Source organism: Colius striatus, chromosome 18, assembly GCF_028858725.1.
Source record: "Colius striatus isolate bColStr4 chromosome 18, bColStr4.1.hap1, whole genome shotgun sequence".
NCBI classification, from domain to species: domain Eukaryota; kingdom Metazoa; phylum Chordata; class Aves; order Coliiformes; family Coliidae; genus Colius; species Colius striatus.
This window is the reverse complement of record NC_084776.1, coordinates 10,610,419-10,629,511: the sequence shown is the minus strand read 5'-3', so window position 1 is coordinate 10,629,511 and position 19,093 is coordinate 10,610,419. Positions and strand designations below refer to the sequence as shown.

General features: G+C 52.4%; 1 protein-coding gene across 1 annotated transcript in view; it reads right to left on the bottom strand.

Annotated features, from left to right (window-relative positions):
* Nucleotides 1-19,093, bottom strand: part of LOC133627209 (CMT1A duplicated region transcript 4 protein homolog) — a 36,257-nt gene that overhangs the window by 11,932 nt on the left and 5,232 nt on the right. The window contains exons 3-4 of the mRNA XM_062011129.1: nt 12,778-12,886; nt 7,308-7,330 (exon numbers count right to left, since the gene is read on the bottom strand). Of these exons, the coding sequence (XP_061867113.1) occupies nt 7,308-7,330; nt 12,778-12,878 (124 nt within the window). The 5' untranslated portion in view covers nt 12,879-12,886. The remainder of the gene's footprint in view (nt 1-7,307; nt 7,331-12,777; nt 12,887-19,093) is intronic.

Below are 19,093 nucleotides of genomic sequence, written 5' to 3'. Positions count from 1 at the left end.
TGTTGTGAGTGTTGTGCGGCGAGTGCCGATGTGACGCTGACAGAGAGCCCAGGGAGGGCAGCAGCACAGCATCCTGCTGGCCCTGCACGAGCAGTAGGGCAGCTGGCACAGCACTGCTCTCCCAGAGCAGTAGGAAGAATGCAAAATCAAGAGTGCATCTGCAGCCACAGCTGGGAGGAATGCTCTTGGAGAGGCACCTGCCCTGTGCCACGCTGGCTCGGGGCATCAGCTCCCATTTCCTCAGGGCACTGGGCACAGCCTGCCCCAGCACCAACCAGCCAGCCCTCCCCACCTGATACAATTTCATGTGCTTTATTTCTCAGCTCACAGGCTGGGGTTTTTTCCCCATGGACACTCATTCACTTTTAACTCCTGATCACCTCAAGAGAAGCCCAGAGGTAGAGAAAAGCCACCTCTCCTCCAGGAGGCGAGTGTGGCCTGTTCTGGTCCCCAGCACTTGGCCATATACCATCTCTCTCCAGCTGTTTTTACACCTCTGATCCCTTTGGGGCCCTGTGTGTCCTCAGGGAGGACTTGACCTTGTCCAGGGGAACAAAATGAGGACCCAGCAGTAGCAACCTCTTGTCTCCTGGGGGTGGGTGCAGCAGAGGCTGCGCTCAGACAGACAGTGGGAGCTTTGTCAGTGCAGGCAAAGGACACACAACACAGCAACAAAAGTTGTATGCAAAGCTGGTGGAAGGGTTCAAACCCATCAGCCTGTTCCTCCTTTGATTCACAGAGGCCCCTGCAAGAAATTCTGGCATTGCTGCTTCAAATCAGTGCTGAGCTAGAAGGGAACTTGCTCCAAACCTCTGAGAAAGATTTCCTACTGGTTGAAGTTCTCTTAATTCCAAGTTTGAGCTTCCCTAATAAATCCCAGATTGCTCAACTTCTATATGCCTGTCAGTGAGCTCAGGCAGCACTTAACCCTTTGTAGCCCCAAACAAGGAGTGAATAACCTCCTACTATTTTCTTTGCCTTCAGAGCCCTTTTCAGGATAAGCCATGTACATGGGAAAAGGGCCAAATCCTCAGAGCCTGCAGCACTGCAGTACCTATCCCCAGCCAAATACTGCAATACACTGATTTCCAATGAGCACACACTAATTTCTTCCTTGTGCAAACTGGACAAAGCAGAGGGCTGTGAGGAATGAGTGAAAGGAACTCAGACTCATCTTTTGCTGCTGTAACACCAGGCTACCACATAGCAGCATCCACACAGTCCAACACACAACCCACTCCAGGACTGCAACATGAATGGATGGGGCAGAAAACTCAACAGAGTTCCATGAACATGCATTGTGCCTGTTTGGGAAGGCTGCTGTTGCACACTGAACCTCAGTGACCAAACAGGAAAGCCAGGCAATATTTGTCATCCACAAAAGCCTGGACCAGAAATGGACTTTCAGAAGGATTGACAGCATTATCAGCACTTTCTCTGTGCCTCTGAACATTAACAGAAGAAATTATTCCTTGTATTTCTTTGGAACCTTACAGTTACATTTGTCACACAAGCATGTTTGTACAATCAAGTCTGCTTTTTTGCATCCAAAAAGCATCCTCATGAATCTCACCTGATCATCTCCAACCCCAGCAGCCTGAGGACTGCCTATCACTGTTCCTACTTAACCCACGATTGTGTTAACCCCAGGGCTACTGTAGACATTGCAATCTCTCCTACCCCCCACTTCAGTTCTGGTGTTTGTAAACACCCTGGTAACAGAGGGACCTGCTGCAGCAGAGCCACACAGCGAGGCACAGCGGGAGCAGCCCTCCTGGGAGCCCCACAGGATGGTCTGCACTGAAGCCCAAGTAAGAGCCAGGATACCTCCCTGTGTTTAAGACCAAATAAATGCAGTTAGATGGCAGAGTTTGAGCTACACTTTGTGCCTCAGCTGGATTTTGCCTGGAAACAAGCTGGCCTGGGGAGTTGGTTTAGTGCAGCTTCTGTTTTAACAACCCTTGCAAGACTCACACTAAGCAATGCTGCAAACCTCCTCTTCCAAGAAGCTTAATTATGCATGTAACTCACCCATATAAACCTTCCCTGGGGAGTCAGGGACACTATTCCCTGTGTACAGAACAACACACAAAGTCTGAGCTGTCATAGTTTTCCTACACTTCTTTCCACCACAGACATGGGACACTCCTGGAGCAGATTTTCTGCAAGCTTGACCATAAATCCTGGTGTTCGTGGCTTTCAGGTCACACAAGACTCTAACTTTCTCAGACTGTCTTCATATTAATCCCCCAGGAATGCCATTGGCACCTTCTCAAGTGCTGGTAACACAGAGATGCCAGAGCAGGGAGAGCACCAGGACACACCACAGCAAGGTGCAGACTAAAGGCCACCCTGGGACCTCTCTCAAGGGTTGTCATATTTCTGACATCCAGAGGCCATGCTTTGAAAAGCAGAGAAAGTTGTTCACCTCCCAGATCCTCAGTCCAAAATTTTCCCAGCTCCTCAGTCCACACTCTTGCTCAATCAGGAACAAGTTTTCTTGGTCCAGCATCTCCACGTTGTTTCTACTTCAGGTGTCTGACAGAGGGTAAGATCAGGAATAGAGTCTTGTTGCTACCAAAGTACAAGTAATGACCACATTTTTCCTAGTAATCATTTTCCTAAGGCATTGGCCAGTCTGTCCCTGAAAGGAAGGTTATTTTTCAGTGCAAGATGACCAGTTCAGTGCAACATTTTCCATCCAGACTTGTCCAGGGTTTACATGCACCTCAACTGGGATGCTCCAAGTCTTGTAAACGGAGTAGAGATAGGTCCTGCCCCAAGCACAGCTTGTATACATAACCCCAGCAGCTCTGGAGTAGCAGTCCAGACTCCCTCAAACCTTCCCCAAGTAGTCAGGTCAATGTTTAGGCAGCAAACACTGAGCTTCCTGCTGTCACAGCCACAGCACATGCAATGCTCTCCCAGGCATCCTGCCACATCTCCATCATCTCCACTAGTGAAAACCCCAGTGCTAGTGGTTAAAACACACCACAGTTACTCTGCACACAGCAAGGGCTTGATTTGGGATCAGATGAAATCACAAAAAAGAAGGAAGAGAAAGCAGGCTGGCAGCACAGGCAGAGAGGGATAGTGGCTTTACGTGTTAGTCAGAAGGAGTCAAAAGTTCACATCATTCCCACAGCAGAAGAGCATTGCAGAGGCACTGCACTCAGGTTAAGAGCTTAAACATGAGGGAAAGAGAAAGCAAGGGCTTCCTCACAACATGCCACTTGCCCTCTCTCCATAGGTGTGAGACCCAAGGCATGGCAAAGCCCACAATCGATAGAAATCAGCACCTGGTAGTTCTCCAGGCTGGGGTCTCAGTCACCATGGCTCCCTAGTGACAACCAATAGAACAAGAGGAAACAGCCTCAAGTTGCACCAGGGGAGGTTCAGGCTGGATGTGAGGAGGAATTTCTTTGCTGCCAGGGCTGTCAGTCATTGGAAGGGGCTGCCCAGGGAGGTGCTGGAGTCACCATCCCTGGAGGGGTTTCAGAGCAGAGTGGGTGTTGCACTGAGGGCAATGGGCTGGTGGGTGATGGGGCTGGGACAGAGGCTGCACTCCATGAGCTTAAAGGGCTCTCCCAGCTGAAACCACTCTGTGATTCTATGATTTTATGGCCAAAACACTCCACAGCAGCCCACTTAGTTTCATCATTCAACAGCACTCAAAGGGGCTCATGCACCAAACCCACGTTGCACCGAGCCTTTCCCTGCCTCCAGAGAAGCTACACCCTGTGTACCATGCTGAGACAGAGTTGAAGATTGGGATGTTCCCCTGAAGTCCACTCATCCAGAGAAACAGCTGAGGGGCAAGCTCAGAAGGATGTCTGCAAACCTCAGGCTTGCTCATGATCTGGAAGCCTGGCTCTGCCAAGACTGCAAAGGCTGGCACACAAGGAGGAAGGCTAAGGAGAGCTTCAGCACAGCTAGAGCTGACATCGGTGTTTCTCAAGGAGCAAACAAGAGCAGTAAAATTGCTGCTGTGGAGGAGAGCAGCAAAGCCCAAGGCATGCCCTGCTGCTCCCAAAGGTCCCTTTGCCTCCCTCCTCCAGGACCAGTCATCACCCAGAGCATCTCTGCATCTGCCCTATGTGACAACCCAGCACATTTGGCTATGATGAAGAAAGGCTTCTTCTCTGCCCCAGACATTTGCTCCCACATGTAACACAGGTTCAGGTACAGAGAGATAATGAAGCACAAGAACTCAAATCCAGTCACAAATCTGACCTCATTTACAGACAGGGCAGGGGGTGGAATAAAATGAAACCCACTGACCAACAGGAAAAAAATACATTCTCCCTCCTCACAGCCTCCTTGCTACTTAGTTGTCCTCACACAACACCCCAGCAACTGCCTGAACAATACAGGTTACAGCAACTCAGCAGGAGACTTGGCCCAGCTCCTGCCCAACATAAATCACCACTGCATTACTGGAGCCAGAGCTTCATGATAGCAGATCTGGCTCGTGCTCAGCCCACAAAACCAGCTGCCATCAGACTAATGCAACACAAATGAAACATAAGGTTTTCCAATCAAGCCTCGCATCAAAAGCAGAGCCCTGTGATTGAAGTTACAGACACAGCTTCAAGATAATGTTTGCTTTACCTTAATTACTGTGCTATTAGCCTCTGTAGTGAACTGAACTTGATAGGCAAGATCCTGCTGGCAGCCCACATGAACTGCTGAAGAGTCATTTCTGCTGATGCTCACTCAGTTATCTAATGCCACAGCCAGTTCCATCTGACCAATTACACTCAGACCACCTTTCCTGTGAAAAGCCTCCTGGATGGGGTCATGTGCATTCCATAGCTGTGAAGCAGGCACAGGAGAACCTAGCAATGCCAAGGGGTCCATCCAGTTGTTTAGAGATGCCTTTTTGTCACATAAAATAGTTTACCTTGAGCATTGCTGGGCTCATGGCTGTGCTTGCACCCCACAGAAACAAGAAGGATGCTATGGCATAACTCCTCCCTCCCCTCCCCTCCCCTCCCCTCCCCTCCCCTCCCCTCCCCTCCCCTCCCCTCCCTATTTTGCTATCTGTAGTCCCAAATTTCACAGAGAGGAAGCAGCTTACTCAGGGAAGCCACATATTTCTCATTGACAGAGACATACTATAACATGACTCAGCAAAACAAGAGTAAAAGACTGCACATGTGTGTAGCAATGTAGGAAGAATGGTGCAAGGCGCCCAGGGTGGCTTGGATCCAGGCTCAGCATGATAACCCCAGTGGAGCTCCCTATGCTGGCTGGAGCATTCAGAGCTTGCTGAGGAAAGCTCAAACTGTTCACACTGAATGAATGGTTCATCACAACTCAGATGTTGTCCTGGCAAATCCCCTCTAACAGCTTGTGAGTGGCTGCTGGAGAAACCTTCTCCAATATTCCTGGGAACAGACATCCCTGCTTCTGACTGCAAATGGTTTCTCACTTGTGTGTTGAACAGAGAAGATCACATCAAAAGTTAACACAGAAAACATCTCCTTCCTCAGCCAGCAGCCTGGTCTGAGCCCCAGGGTGACTGATACCTGCTCACTCCCTGAGGGTCTGTGGGAGACTTCACCTTTCCCTTAGGGAACAGTTCCATCATGTCAGTCAGCAACAGCCCTTATTGGTGTTGGCCACTTACCATACCATGAGGACATGTAGCACAGTGTTCCATGATCAGTGGGGACAGTCTGGGTCTCAGACTGGGCTGAGCTGCAGTATGCAGACAAGATACAACCAGCAGGCAGGCTCCAGGCCTGGGATATAAACTCATCCAGAAGAGGAAGGAATCTCAGAGCTGTACAGCTTCCAGCAGGTGAGGGCTGGGGAACAAAGCTCCTCTTCCATGGATGTCCTGGATTGCCAAGCCAGCCACAAAAATCAGCTTCTCCACACCTCTGTGGCTAAAGGCAGGAGGCAAAGCTTGCTATCAGGCTTTGTCTTTTCCCTGCCTACCCAGCCTGGAAGCAATTTGGACCAAGGACTGCATTTAGCTGACAGACCCCAACCTCTGCAGCACATCTCACCGCTTCTTCCAGACTGGTTTGGAAGGACCAGGAAGGAGCTGTGTTTGCAAGCCACCACCTCTACCACTGACCAGGGAAATTCCACTGAGCAAGAGGTCAAGCTTCTGTGGTTTCCAGCACCTTCTTTTCTGTGAGCAGCCTTAGGCACAGTGCTTTATTTGCAGTGAGTCACAGAACTGCTGAGGCTGGAGGCACCTCTGGAGGTCATCTACTGCAACCTGCTGCCTCACAGCAGGGTCAGTAGCAGCAGGTTCCTCAGAGGTCTGTTTTTTGAGGTTTTTAACAACTCTGAGGATGGAGACTCTTCTGCTTCACGTTTTTTTGCTTTGACTAAACATCCCACCCTTTAACCACGGAAAAAAAGATTCTTGTACAAAGGCATCTAGACCAGGCAGCATCCTATCTGAACAGCAGTGAGCTGAACTGGATGAAAGCAAGCTGGGAGGGGGAAAAGCTTCAGCTAGAAACTATTTTTGCTGGAATAAATCTGCTTTTCAGAGCTGTTGACTTTTTGACAAGATGAAAAACTCCAGCTGGAAAATACCTACTTTGCATCAAAAACCCAGTCAGACAAGACAGCAGAAGGCTGTGCCTTTTGGATAAAGTGATCTCTCAAAATGGAAAATCTGCACTGTTTGTTTTTATTTTGTCATGAAATTCTCCTTAGCTTAGGGAAACGTGTCCCAGGCAGCTCCAGCAGCAGGCAGCCTGCTGCCCTGACACAGCGCCTGGAGCTCAGCATCACTGCTGCAGGCTGCTGCGTTCCTGGCCAGAGCTGCACATGGCCCCACACTGCCTCCCACTGAGTAGCACTTCAGCTGGAGAACCCCAGGACATATCACTGCCCAAATACCTCCCCAGCTCCGAGACAGCAACACTGCTCTGCACACAGAGATCCACAATCGTGATGTCCAAGCTTTGGCTTTGGCTTTGCTGGATGCAGGGTTGCAAACTCCAGCCCTTCATGAGCAACATGGTCCTTTGTACTGCAGCAGGAATGGCTGGACAAGCTGATCTCACCACCCACCCACCTCAACCATGGGCATGGGGAAGGCCTAGCAGGTGCCCCCCACACTCCACGTGCAGGAGGAAGAGGAGGTGTGCACATGCCTTTGTGTCCATGAGCCCTTCTGGCTGCAGCCTGCAGTGTGAGCTGGGCCTGAAACAGCGTCTGTTTTTAGCAGGAAGATGTTGCAAGGCCGCCTGCCACGCTAAAAATGTGAGGTGGGAATGTTCAGCATCCACCCAAATGGGCCTTGAGAACAGGAATACTGGGGGCAGACAATTAACCTTCCAGGGGAAGAGAACATTCCCTCAGGAAATCCGGGACAACCCGAGAGGGAGCTCCCCAGGCCCTCCTCCTAAACAACTAACAAGCAGAACAAAGGCCAGGTCATCAAAGGAAACAACTTCAGTGGCACAGAGCTGCCACAAATATCACTCAGGAAGGGGCCAGGGTGAAACACACAGCCAGCCCTCTCTTGCACACAAGGCACTTAGTTTATCCAGATGGATTGTCACATTTATTTACTCAAATTACCTTCTGCATTGGTTTAGCTACAGCAGATTCTTGCTCCTGTTTTCATTTCCCCCATACACCCCCACACAGCCTCCCCTGTGCCCTGCAGTCAGCAGTGCTGCTGTCACAGCACCAGTCTGCAAGGAGGACAGATGTTTTACCAGTCCAGGAAAGAAAAACCCTCACACAGTTGTGGTTGCTGAGTTACTGTGGGATTTGTGTCTTCAGAGCCTCCTGGAATGACCTGAGTGACTGAGGTCACTTGAAGCAGCCTCTAAATGAGTTTTTCGTATTACCTGAACAAACCTGATGGCTGCTGCACACCATGGAACAACTGACCTGCCCTGAAAGGCACAACACAGGCCTGCATATCACAGTCTCGCATCCTAAGAGCTGGAAGGGACCTCTAGAGATCATTTTAGTCCAACCCCCTGCTAAAACAGGTTCCCCTCAATCAAGTCCCACAGAAATAAGTCCAACATAACATATATATCCATCAAGAATGACAGAAGCACAGCAGAAGGACCCTCCCAAGAGGCTTCTGAGCAGCCCTTCCCTAACCCAACCTTTCCTTTGTGACCCAGACCCAGGCAGGTGGTTCTAACAAATGAAGCTGTGGACAGCTTTGCCAAGGCCAGTCAGAGCACTCATGTCACCACTTGTGACCCTTTCCATATCTCTGAGATATCTCTGTGCCAACCAACCATTCCACTCCCTCTGCATTAGAATTTCTCCCCATCGTCAGGGCACCTCTCACCAGATGGGAAAGCCACCCTCGACACAAAGAGCCACACCAAATGCTTCCTCAGGACACAAGGTCTGTCTGTGCTTCTTACCTTCCTATTGCCCTTGGCTCTGTGACTGTGCACACAAAGCTACAGAAGCCTGGCCACTTTCCACCACGACAGACTTCCCCATTACCATGGATCCCCTGCTCTCTCATGGGGACCAACTTACAACTAAGACTCACTTGGAGCCCAGCTCTGAGGATCACCCTTCACAGCTCTGATCCCCATGAACAAACTCAAAGCACAATTGATGTGCTTTGTCAATGACTAAAGCCCCCAAACCCTTTGGTGACATGTTGTCAAGCTCTCCAGCAGTCAGTTACTGATTCAAGGCCACTCAGCATTGCTTTTAAGCACAGCTTGGAGACAGGCACAGGTTTTGCCCAGAAGAGCACGAAGAACTTATCTAATACCAAAGAGACCTTCGTAGGCAGCCACAAAGCAGGAAACATGCACCCTGCACACAACACCTTCACTGTTTCGTAGCTGCAGAGCAACCTTTTTGTGCCCTTTAGATGGCAGCAACTTCCTGAAATCTATGGAAGCATATGGAGAAGGAAAAGAATATGTCTGAAAGTCATGAGTTTATTCCAGGTGAGGAGGGGAGGGACAGAGCTCAGTGTACTCACACACTCATACACACAGCTTTGGAGGATGCACTGCTAGAGCTGGCCTGCTGTGTAGAATAAATACAAGGAGCACATCCAAAACAATGTGAAGAGCTTCATGGTGATCTCTAGAGCAACTGTCAGGGAAACTGTTCAGCCCTGAGCTGCTGCACACAGGTTGATCCATCAGGACTCAGCCCTGGGCCCGTGTGACAGGGACCACGAGGAAGCTGCTCAGCAGAGACCAAGGTCCCAGCAGGACACACGTAGTCTCACATTGAAGCCTTTTCAGATCAGTCATCCACAGTTAAAAAATGGTACAACTGCCTTTCCACAAGTGTCCCTGAGGAATTATTTGCCTGAAAGTTTCCTTGGGCATTCCTGCAAGGAAGCTTTTGATACCATTTCCAGGGGAAGCCAACAGCCAAGAGGCCTGGACACGAGTCTCTTCAGAAAGACTGAACTAATCACTTAAAACATTCTTTTTCCTGAGCTGTGATCAAGAAAGTATTACCTTGAATTTCTGCATAGCTGTCCCTGGAGAACAGCCCAGCCCACTGCAGCCTCTGTTCAGCCCTACAACACCCTCTGCCATCATCCCTTTCACAGAAGGTGGAAGTGGGAGTCAGAACACCATCTTCCCAAAAGTGCAAAGTGAGGGGGGAAAAGCCAAAAACAGAAGCAAGGAGTTGCTGTAGGAAGTGCCCCAACAAGGTCGTCCTTTCCCTGAGCTGGGAGGACAGGGATGTTTCAGATGAAGACTTCAGAAGATGAGTTCATTCCAAAAAAAGGAGACAATCTACAATGGAAGGGCAGATCACTATTTAGAAAAGCATCCAGAGACTTGTGTTGCCAACCATGACATACCCTGGGCTGGAGTTTCCTTTGCAAAGGCTGAACCTTGCTGAGATGCTGGGCTTCCAGGGTCCCTTCTGAACCATCAGCCATGTCCAGTCCATCACCTGGGGGACTCAGACTTTACAAGAGGTATTTGTCTCCCCAGATCACCCACTGGACCTCAGATACTCCATCTTCAGAGGGGCCAAATCAGGGCATTTGGAGCCAATTAGTTTTTCTAATCTGCCCTGAAAGTCAGCCAAGGCTGACTCCTGTTCCAGCTGCACATATGGCTTTGAGCAGGAAAAGCACAAGTCCCTCAAAACATCCTCTCCAGCATTATTTCACAACAGTGCTGCTCCTCACTCCAGAAGGACAAGTCACTCAAAACTGATCATGCAATCCCTGTAGCAGTTTCTCTCTCCACTCCTGCATTACCCAGCCCCTTTGTAACTCTCAGCCCTGAGCAGAGCCTATGGGCAGGAACAGAATAAAACTCTTTTTTTAGGAGCAAAGAAACCTCAGTCTACACAAAGCCATCAGACTCACCCAGACACCTCCCTACTCTGCAGCAAACTGTTCCTTTTGCCACATCTGAGCTGCAGCCAGGAGCCAGAGCTGGGAGGAATGTCACATCCGCTGAGGCAGACGGTGTTTGGAGCCAGCTGGAACCCTCATCACCCCACACCAGCACCAACCCAGGGCTGTAAAGACACCCGAGGTTCCAGCATACTTACAAGCCCTAAATCTCATGTTTTAGGGAGAAAAAGGTTTCTTTGCCCAGTTTTAGTAGGTCTTCCTCCTGTTATATTCACTCGCTGAGGTCATCAAACAAAGGCAGCCTAGACCCCAAGGCCAACACTCTCCCTGTGGCCAGCAGACACAGGTTTTGGCACCCTGGCCCAGCTTGCTGGGGATGCTCAGGGAAGCAGTAGGCACAGCCATCCTGCATGGAAAGCACTCACACACACACCACACAGCAGCAGAAACACTCCCAGCACGCCAGACTGCTGTACACAGATTAAGCAGGACCCACTGACATGGTTCACAGCAAGATGTGAACCTTCAGCATGGTGTAGTGAGCACATGTGAGGTGACACAACAGAGGACAACACAAAGGAAAAGAGACAGATATCCCATGTGCCTTTACCAGTGGAAGTCACAGAGTCACAGAATCTCTCAAGGGCTGGAAGGGACCTGGAAAGCTCATCCAGTGCAACCCCCCTGCCAGAGCAGCACCACCTAGAGCAGGGCACACAGGAACTCACCCAGGGGGTTTGAATGTCTCCAGAGAAGGGGACTCCACAGCCCATCTGGGCAGCCCATGCCAGTGCTCCCTCACCTCAACAGGGAACAAGTTTTTCCTCATGTTTCTTTAGAGTCTTTTGTGTTCTAGGAGGTTTGTGGAGCCCAGACAAGGATTTCATCCATTTAGGTCTTTCTTTGGGTCTGAAGCTAAAACATCTGAAGATTCACCTCAAACCTTCAACTTTTGTCCTGTTCTGTGGGTAGGAGAAAGGCCAGAGGCCAGCTTCTAAATCCAGGTAGCTGATGTTGGTCTCAAGTGATGTCTGATGAGTGGGGATGGGTCTGGATGGGCAGGACAGGCTACCAGAGGAGCGCTCAACACCCCAGCTAGCTCCATCTGGCCCCTGGCCACTGCAGGATAACTCAGAGCAGCCTCCAGGCTTCCATAAGAATGCAGAAAAGAGGTCAGAAGTTCTCAATCTCTTGGTCATGCTCCAGGTATCATTTAACATGACTTTTGGCTCTGCTTTTTCTGCTATAGGAACTTTTAAAACGAGTAGCCAGTCCTCCCAGCTGAACAAGCCAAGGCTGGCTGTGCTGAACTCACCCGAGCCTCCGCTGAGGTCCCATCCCCAGCTCAGTCCCAGCCAGGCCAGAGAGGCACCAGGGGAACCGAGGGCCCAGGGCTCATCCAGCAGGTCACTCAGCCAACATCTGCTTCCCATGTTCCCTTGGGCAGGGCTCCAAGTGTGTAACACACACATCTATCTGTCTGCAGCACACACCATTTGGCTCCTCCAACACTGCTGGCTGGTGACCCCAGCAAAACTGACGGGTCAGAGTAAAAAGCAACTCCCCAAGAAACACACCTCATCCCTTGGGCAAAGCAAGTCAACAAAATAAAAGCTGCAAATGCAGCAGCCAGGTTCTCCACCCATGGAACAGGGCTGTAATGCAGCTCAACATCACCATGGGAAAACTTGCAGAGCCGCCAAGAGCATCCTTTCCCTGTAGCAGCATTTCTACAGCCCTTCTACCTGGGTGCCAACAGAAGCATCTAAAGGCTGATGCATTGACAGGGCTGGAGGGACCAGGGGAAATAAGTGGTTGGCAAGGAACCAGTCCCACCCACCTCGAGGTGTCTGGAGTGGGGCTGCACCTCAACAAGTTGTTTGGCTTTGGGACAGCCTGAGCCCTCCCTGAGCCCCAGCCCACAGAGCTGTGGAGTCAGACAAGTGCCGATGAAAAACAATTGATCTCTGCCCTGCTGAGGCCTCATCTGGAGTCCTGGGTCCAGTTCTGGGCTCCCCAGCTCCAGAGGGACAGGGGAATGCTGGAGAGAGGCCAGTGCAGGGACATCAAGATGCCGAGGGGCTGGAACGTGTGTGAGGAGCAAAGGCTGCAGCCCTGGGGCTGTTCAGCCTGGAGATGAGAAGGCTGAGAGGGGCCCTTATCCATGCTGATCAGTCCCTTAAGGGTGGGTGTGGAGAGGATGGGGCCAGTGTTTGTTGTGTGGTGGCCAGTGACAGGACAAGGGGTAACAGGCACAGGCTGGAGCACAGGCAGCTCCAGTGGCACAGGAGGAGAAAGTCCTTTGGTGTGAGGTGAGGGAGCCGTGGCCCAGGCTGCCCAGGGAGGGTGTGGAGGCTGGAGGTGCACACATAGGCATCTTCCAGCTCTGTCCACTTTACAGTGCCCAAGGCAGCCACCTGCCCATCCCCCTGGCACAGGGCAGCCCCAAGCAGCCCTTACCTTTGTGCAGGCTCCTGGAGGTGCTGACAGAAGGTGCTTCCATCTGTGTCAACTGGTCAAACATGTCCTGCTCCGAGGGCTCCAGGTTCTTCTTTAAAAAAGCATCCATGTTTTTCACTGCAGAGACAGGAGGGGGGGTACAGCAATTATATATTCACAAGTGGCCAAAACAGTATTTTTCCTTTTTTTTTCCTCATAGATACTCAGACTGGGCACAGATTGTGAGAAGCTGCTCTGCTGCCAACACACATGCTGAAACTATGGAGATATTATAGTCTGGCCACTCTCCACTGCCTCATGCACCCTCCAGCTTCACACTGCTCCAAGGGGCCTTGCAGTCAGGATGAGTCTGACTGATAGCACTAGACTGGCTTTGGGTATTAGACACCTCACACAGAGCTTCCTCATTCCCAATAGCATCAGGCAGGTTGCAGTCATGCATTGTAAAGAAGACAGAACTCCAGAATGGTGGGGGTTGTGTGTGCAGGACTCCAGATGAGGCATCAGCAGGGCAGAACAGAGGGGCAGGGGAACCTCCCTCAACCTACAGCCCACACTCTTCTTGATGCCCCCAGAATGCCATTGGCTGGCTCATGGTCTCTCTCCTGGAGCTGCTCTCCAGCAGGTCACCCCCAGCCTGTGCTGGTGCAGGGGGTTGTTCCTCCCCAGGTGCAGGACTCTGCCCTGGTCCTTGGTGACCCTCAGCAGGTTCCTCTCTGCCCAACTCTCAGCCTGTCCAGCTCTCACTGAATGGCAGCACAGTCTCTGGTGATTCAGACAGTCCTCTCACTTTTGCTGAGCTTTGCTCCATGCGTGGTCACCTACATCTTGTGTCACTCTCACACCTCCTGCCAGCACTTCAAATTCCCATCCCCAAACAGTGCTGGCAGAGGTGGCAGGTTGGCCCAGCCAGGCCAGAGGTGTGTGTGAACCCAGGAGCCGGGACAGAGTCTGCAAACTCTACCAGGTCTGCACTGCAACCCCCTCCCCCTGTTACCAAGCAAAAGCTGCTCCTTGCCAAACCAGAACACTCAGCCACCATGTTGCACACACCTGGAAGAGGATTCTTAAGCTCATGGGGGATTTCTCCTTCTTTCATGACTTTCAGCTGAATTGGCTATGTGGTTTTAAAGCTACTGGGGAAGAGGCAGGCACTCGGTGCACTTAGAGCTCATGCCTCCAGTCACTCCTATACATTGCCCTTGTGCAGGCTCATCTGTGTCCCCAAATGTTTCTTTGCTCCCCTGGCCACCTCCCCCCAAGTACATGAATTATGGGGGTCAGCTGTCAAGTCCTGTGCCATGGTGGTACCATGTCACCATCCTCCTCTCACACCAGCTCTCCAGAAACTGCATGTCTTGGCTGGATAAAGTCCTCCTGGCCACTTCAGTGCTGCTCCCCTTGTGATTCTGTCCCTGCAGCCTACATCTCACACACAGTTCAGCTGGCATCATCCTTCCCATGATGTAAACAAAATACCCACATCCAGCCCACACGAAGAAACACCATGGAAATGTCTAAAGGCCCAGCTGGCCCCATGTGTGCCCTGGAGCAGGTCACCAGCCCCTGGTAACCACTGCCCCACGGGCAACTGAGTGAGTCCACGCAGCAGCTACTGACTCACCGGGGCGTCTGAGGAGCTGGAGTTGAACCCTTACTCCATCCACACACACTCTATTTTGTTAACAGATTGGGAAGTTTAATTAACAGCAGAAATTAATTAACATTAGTACAGCCAAAAATGAGATCTGAGGCGAAAATGCCTCAGAAACCCAAAGCCTTGTATGTGACGAGCCCGTGCCCAGGGCGCGATGCCACTCCATGCGGTGCTGACACAGCTCATTCCTTTGGCTCACAGAAAGATGGGATTCCCATTCATAGAATCACTGAATTGTTTTGGTTGGCAAAGCCCTTTAAGCCCATGGAGTCCCAGCCCTCCCCTCACCCTGCCCAGCCCAGCACCGACCCACAGCCCTCAGCACCTCAGCTCCACGGCTGGGACTCCCCCAGCTCCCTGGGCAGCCTGGCACAGGGGCTGACACCTCTCTCAGGGAAACAGTTCTGCCTAGCATCTAATTTAAATGGGAGATTGAAATTGTTACAACTTGAGGCCATTGCCTCTTGTCCTGTCACTTGTTACCTGGGAGCAGAGACCTCTCCCCAGCTCCCTGCAGCCTCCTGTCAGGGAGTGCCAGAGAGTGCTCCTGTCTGCCCTCAGCCTCCTCTTCTCCAGGCTCAACACCCCCATTCCCTCAGCCCCTCCCCAGCCCCTTGTGCTCCAGCCCCTTCCCCAGCTCTGTGCCCGGCTCTGGCCACGTTAAACTCAGTGTTAACCAGAAGCTGCTCATCAGACACAGAATAAAGAGCTAGTTTTGGCTGAGGCATTGCATGAATCCCAGGTGCTTTGCCCAGAACTCATTTCATGACCTTTAATAATAACAAAAAATAAAACCCAAAAGAGAGAAAGGAGAGAAATTCCTTTTCCAGGAAGAAAATCACTTTAAATGCCTTCTTGTCCTCACAGTGTTCTTGGTTACCAGCAGTGTCAAAGCCTGCCCTTAGCTGGGGGAGAACTGCTGCTGGGAAATGCTACAGCAGTTCCTAAGATCTCTGGACTTGTCCTGGGTCGTGTCTGTGCTGGGAGGAGAGGCTATGACTCCTGGCACAAAGGCCAGCTGCTGCTGAAGGCGGCTGCAGTCTGTGGTGCTGGGGTATGCTGTCGTGGGACACTGTTGTCATGGAATGGTGTCGTCATAGGATACTGTTGTGGGACACTGTCATGGGATGGTCTCACTGTGGGATGCTGTCATCATGGGATGCTGTTGTGGGATGCTGCCAGGCATCTGTGCTGTCCCTGGGATGGATTTGCTGCTGATCATCCCTTGCCACAGGTGAAAGCCGGGGCTGTGCTCAGCCCAGCCTCAGGGAAGAGAGGGGATCTTGCTCTTTTATTTTTGGTTTCATCACAGAATCATTAGGGCTGGTCAAGACCTTTAAGCTCCTGGAGTCCAACCATTCCCCTATGTTCTGGTTTAGCAAGGAGCAGCTTTTGCTTGGTACCAGGGGGAGGGGGCTGCAGTGAAGGCCCAGTAAAGAGTTTTTGGGCTCTCCCCCGGCTCCTGGGCTCACACCCACCTCCGGCCCGGCTGGGCCAACCTGCCGCCTCTGCCAGCACTGTTTAGGGGATGGGAATGTGAAGTGCTGGCAGGAGCTGTAGGAGTGACACAAGATGGAGGTGACCATGTGGGCCCCACAGGCAGAGCAGGAGGAAGGAAGGAGGAGCAGCAGAGCAGAGACCCCTGTGCAAGCCGTGGTGAGAACGCAGCTGTGCCCCTGCAAGCCATGCAGGGCCATGGCAGGGCTGAGAGCCACCAGCAGCTCCGTGTGAGTGAGCCCGGACGGGCAGAGACTGTGTGAGGAGAGGGGCCATGGCCCAGGCCGTGCTGGAGAGCCGCAGAGCAGCCCCACACGAGAGGCAGAGAGGAGCTGCAGCCTTTGGGCTCAGTGCGCGTGGGAGCCCCGGGCAGGGCTGTGTGTGAGTGTGAGGCACCCCACGGGCTTGCAGGGAGGGTGGGTGCGGAGTCACCTGTCCTGAGGAGGGACAAACAGCCGAAACTATGGGGAACAGGCTGACTGAAACCCCCACTGCCTGTGCCCTGAGCTGTGCAGGGTGGGACGGGGTAAAAACCCCGGGATCAGGGCTCTGAGCCCGGGAAGAGGGGAGGGGTGGGGAGAAGGTGTCCTGAAAGGGCTGGTCGGACTCTTCATTGTTGTACCACTCTGTGTTGGTTTATTTTGGTCATGTTTTGGGGTTTATGGTTATGTTTTAGTTGATGTTGCATTAAATTATTCTCTGTTTTCTTCCCCAAACCGAGTGGCCTGCTCTGTTTTGTCCTGAACCTTGAGGGGCAATTAAGCTCTCCCTGCCTTTGGGCAATTCTCAGCCACTTCGGTACTCAAGGCTAATCGTGGTCTTTGTTCCCTGAAGGGCCTAAACCATGACACCCCAGCACTGCCAAGCCCATCACTAACCCACAGCCCTCAGCCACAGCTACAGCACAGCTGTCTGTGCGTGGGGCACGAGGTTGTCACCGGGACCAGGAGGTGGCTTTGAGCAGAGCCCTCCCTGCGGGACAGCGTGGGGAGAATCCACCCAGCCCTCCTGCTGCTGCTTCTCCTCGAGGGAGTGGGCTGTGGGGGCGATCTGGCTGGAGCTGTTGGCTGTCTGATTGGAGCTGAGGCAGAACTGTCCCTGAGAGGGGTGTCAGCCCCTGTGCCAGGCTGCCCAGGGAGCTGGGGGGAGTCCCCAGCCCTGGAGGCCGAAGCTGTGGAGCTGAGGTGCTGAGGGCTGTGGGTCAGTGCTGGGCTGGGCACGGTGAGGGGAGGGCTGGGACTGCAGCAGCTTCACGGGCTTTTCCAGCCAAAGCAATTCTATGGTTCCATGTTCTTATTTAGCACCAGATTTTACTAATTGCAGCACTGAGGACTGCAGCCAGAGAGCAGGATGGGAACGCCCGGGATGGGAGATAAAGGCACCTAGGGAGAAGGTGTGGTGAGACAGGGAGGATGCAGTCAAGATGACAGCAGGCAGAAACCAGCAAATGCAGCTGAGCCCAGCGATTCACCCCGGAGCAGCCCAGGGAGCAGGGCTGGTCACTCTGGAGCAGCCCCTCTCATGGCACAGGCAGTGTTCTGGGGCTCCACGAGCCGTGCCCAGGGCCTGGGCGTGACTTGGCACCTCCATCCCTCTCCCCAGCCAGCAGCAGGCAGCCTGGGTGTCCCACAGCTGAGCCTCCTCGGTAGGGACAGTAACTGTTTTCATGGAGCATCGTAAATAGAGAGGCATTTGGCAAACAGCCACCGGGCAGGGCCCTGCTCCTGAGCCAGGAGCTTCAGCACTGAGGTCACTCCTTCTGCTGCCACAACCCCAATGTGTCCCAGCCCCGTGCTGGAGGGAGCAGAGACAGGGGGGAGAAGGGCTAGTGGGTGTACCCAGCTCCCTTCAAACCAGGGGAAAAGGGGAGAGGGAAGGTAAAGGGATAAGAACAGAGGACCATGTTATTTCACCTGAAAAAGCCACGAGTCACTTGCACCATGGACACGGGTCCCCCACCTCAGAGAGACGATAGAGAGGTGGATGAAGGAAACAGCTCTCATCAGGAGCAGCCAAAGGAGCTGTGGAGATGAGATGTGATGGCAGCCAAACACAGGTCTCAGTCCTGCAAGAATGTACTGGTGAAAGTAGGAGGGAGCAGGTTCATACAGTGAGATGCCACAGCACAGGAACCTTTTGTGCCGATGTAAGGGGAAGTGGAGGAGTTCCGGGAACAGGTTTCCATCAAGGGCGTTTATCTTCACTCTTGGAAACTGTCTGTGGCTTGAGCAGGCCCTGCCCTGGGACAGCCCATCCTGGGGGAGGTGGTGATGTGCAGCCCTGCCTCTGGCCCCTTTGGGAGGGAGCTACTGCCTCCAGCCCTTTGGGCATGAGCCCAGCCTGGGGCTGCTTGGCAGCAGCAGGCAGCGATGCAGAAGGGCTCATTGGTCCCTTGCAACACCAGGGCTGTGGTACCAAGGACACACATTGACATCAGGTGTTAAGAGGCTCCCAGGAGCTTTCTCTGGTTCAAACATTCCTGGAAATTAATAATGGCTTCCTCTTGGAGAACTCCCTGCCCTGGGAGGAGACACTCCAGCCTTGAGCTGAAAAAAGCACCAAGGAGAGGAGCTGAGCCATTGCAGCCTCCAGCAGGGTAGGAAGCCAAAGGCATTGCTGCTGTGACACAGGTCCAATCTATCCTGCCCAAACTCAGCCACATCATTTACACCAGAGCCCCATCCCCACAGAGCTGGGTCTGTCAGGCAGCCTGACCCAGGACCACCTTCCTTACCCCAGCTCTGGCCCTTCCCAGATGCCATTGCAATGCACAAAGGAGACAGAACAGTTTCCAGAGTTTATTGGTTATAGTCAGAGGGGCTCATTCTGTGCACAGCAAGAGGGATCTGGCAAGGAAACAGCTATGGAAGTACCTCTGAGTCCTTCATCACCTGGGCTGGGGCCTTTAGCATCACTCAAGTGGGCTCATAGGTGAGGAAATGGCTGTGCTGGGATGCTGCTGTGGTCCAGGGGTCCAGACAGAGGGAAAGCCCAGTGACAATGCCCACAGCACGACATTGTCCTTGTGAAAGTACTCGTGTGAGTACACTGATAGCCCTGTTTGGGGAAACTGAGGCAAGGAGCTGAGACAGCCCAGTTCCTTAGAAAGGGCTGATACTGAAGCTGTGACTAAAACCTGGAGATCTTGTCTCATGATTAGAGAAATATGC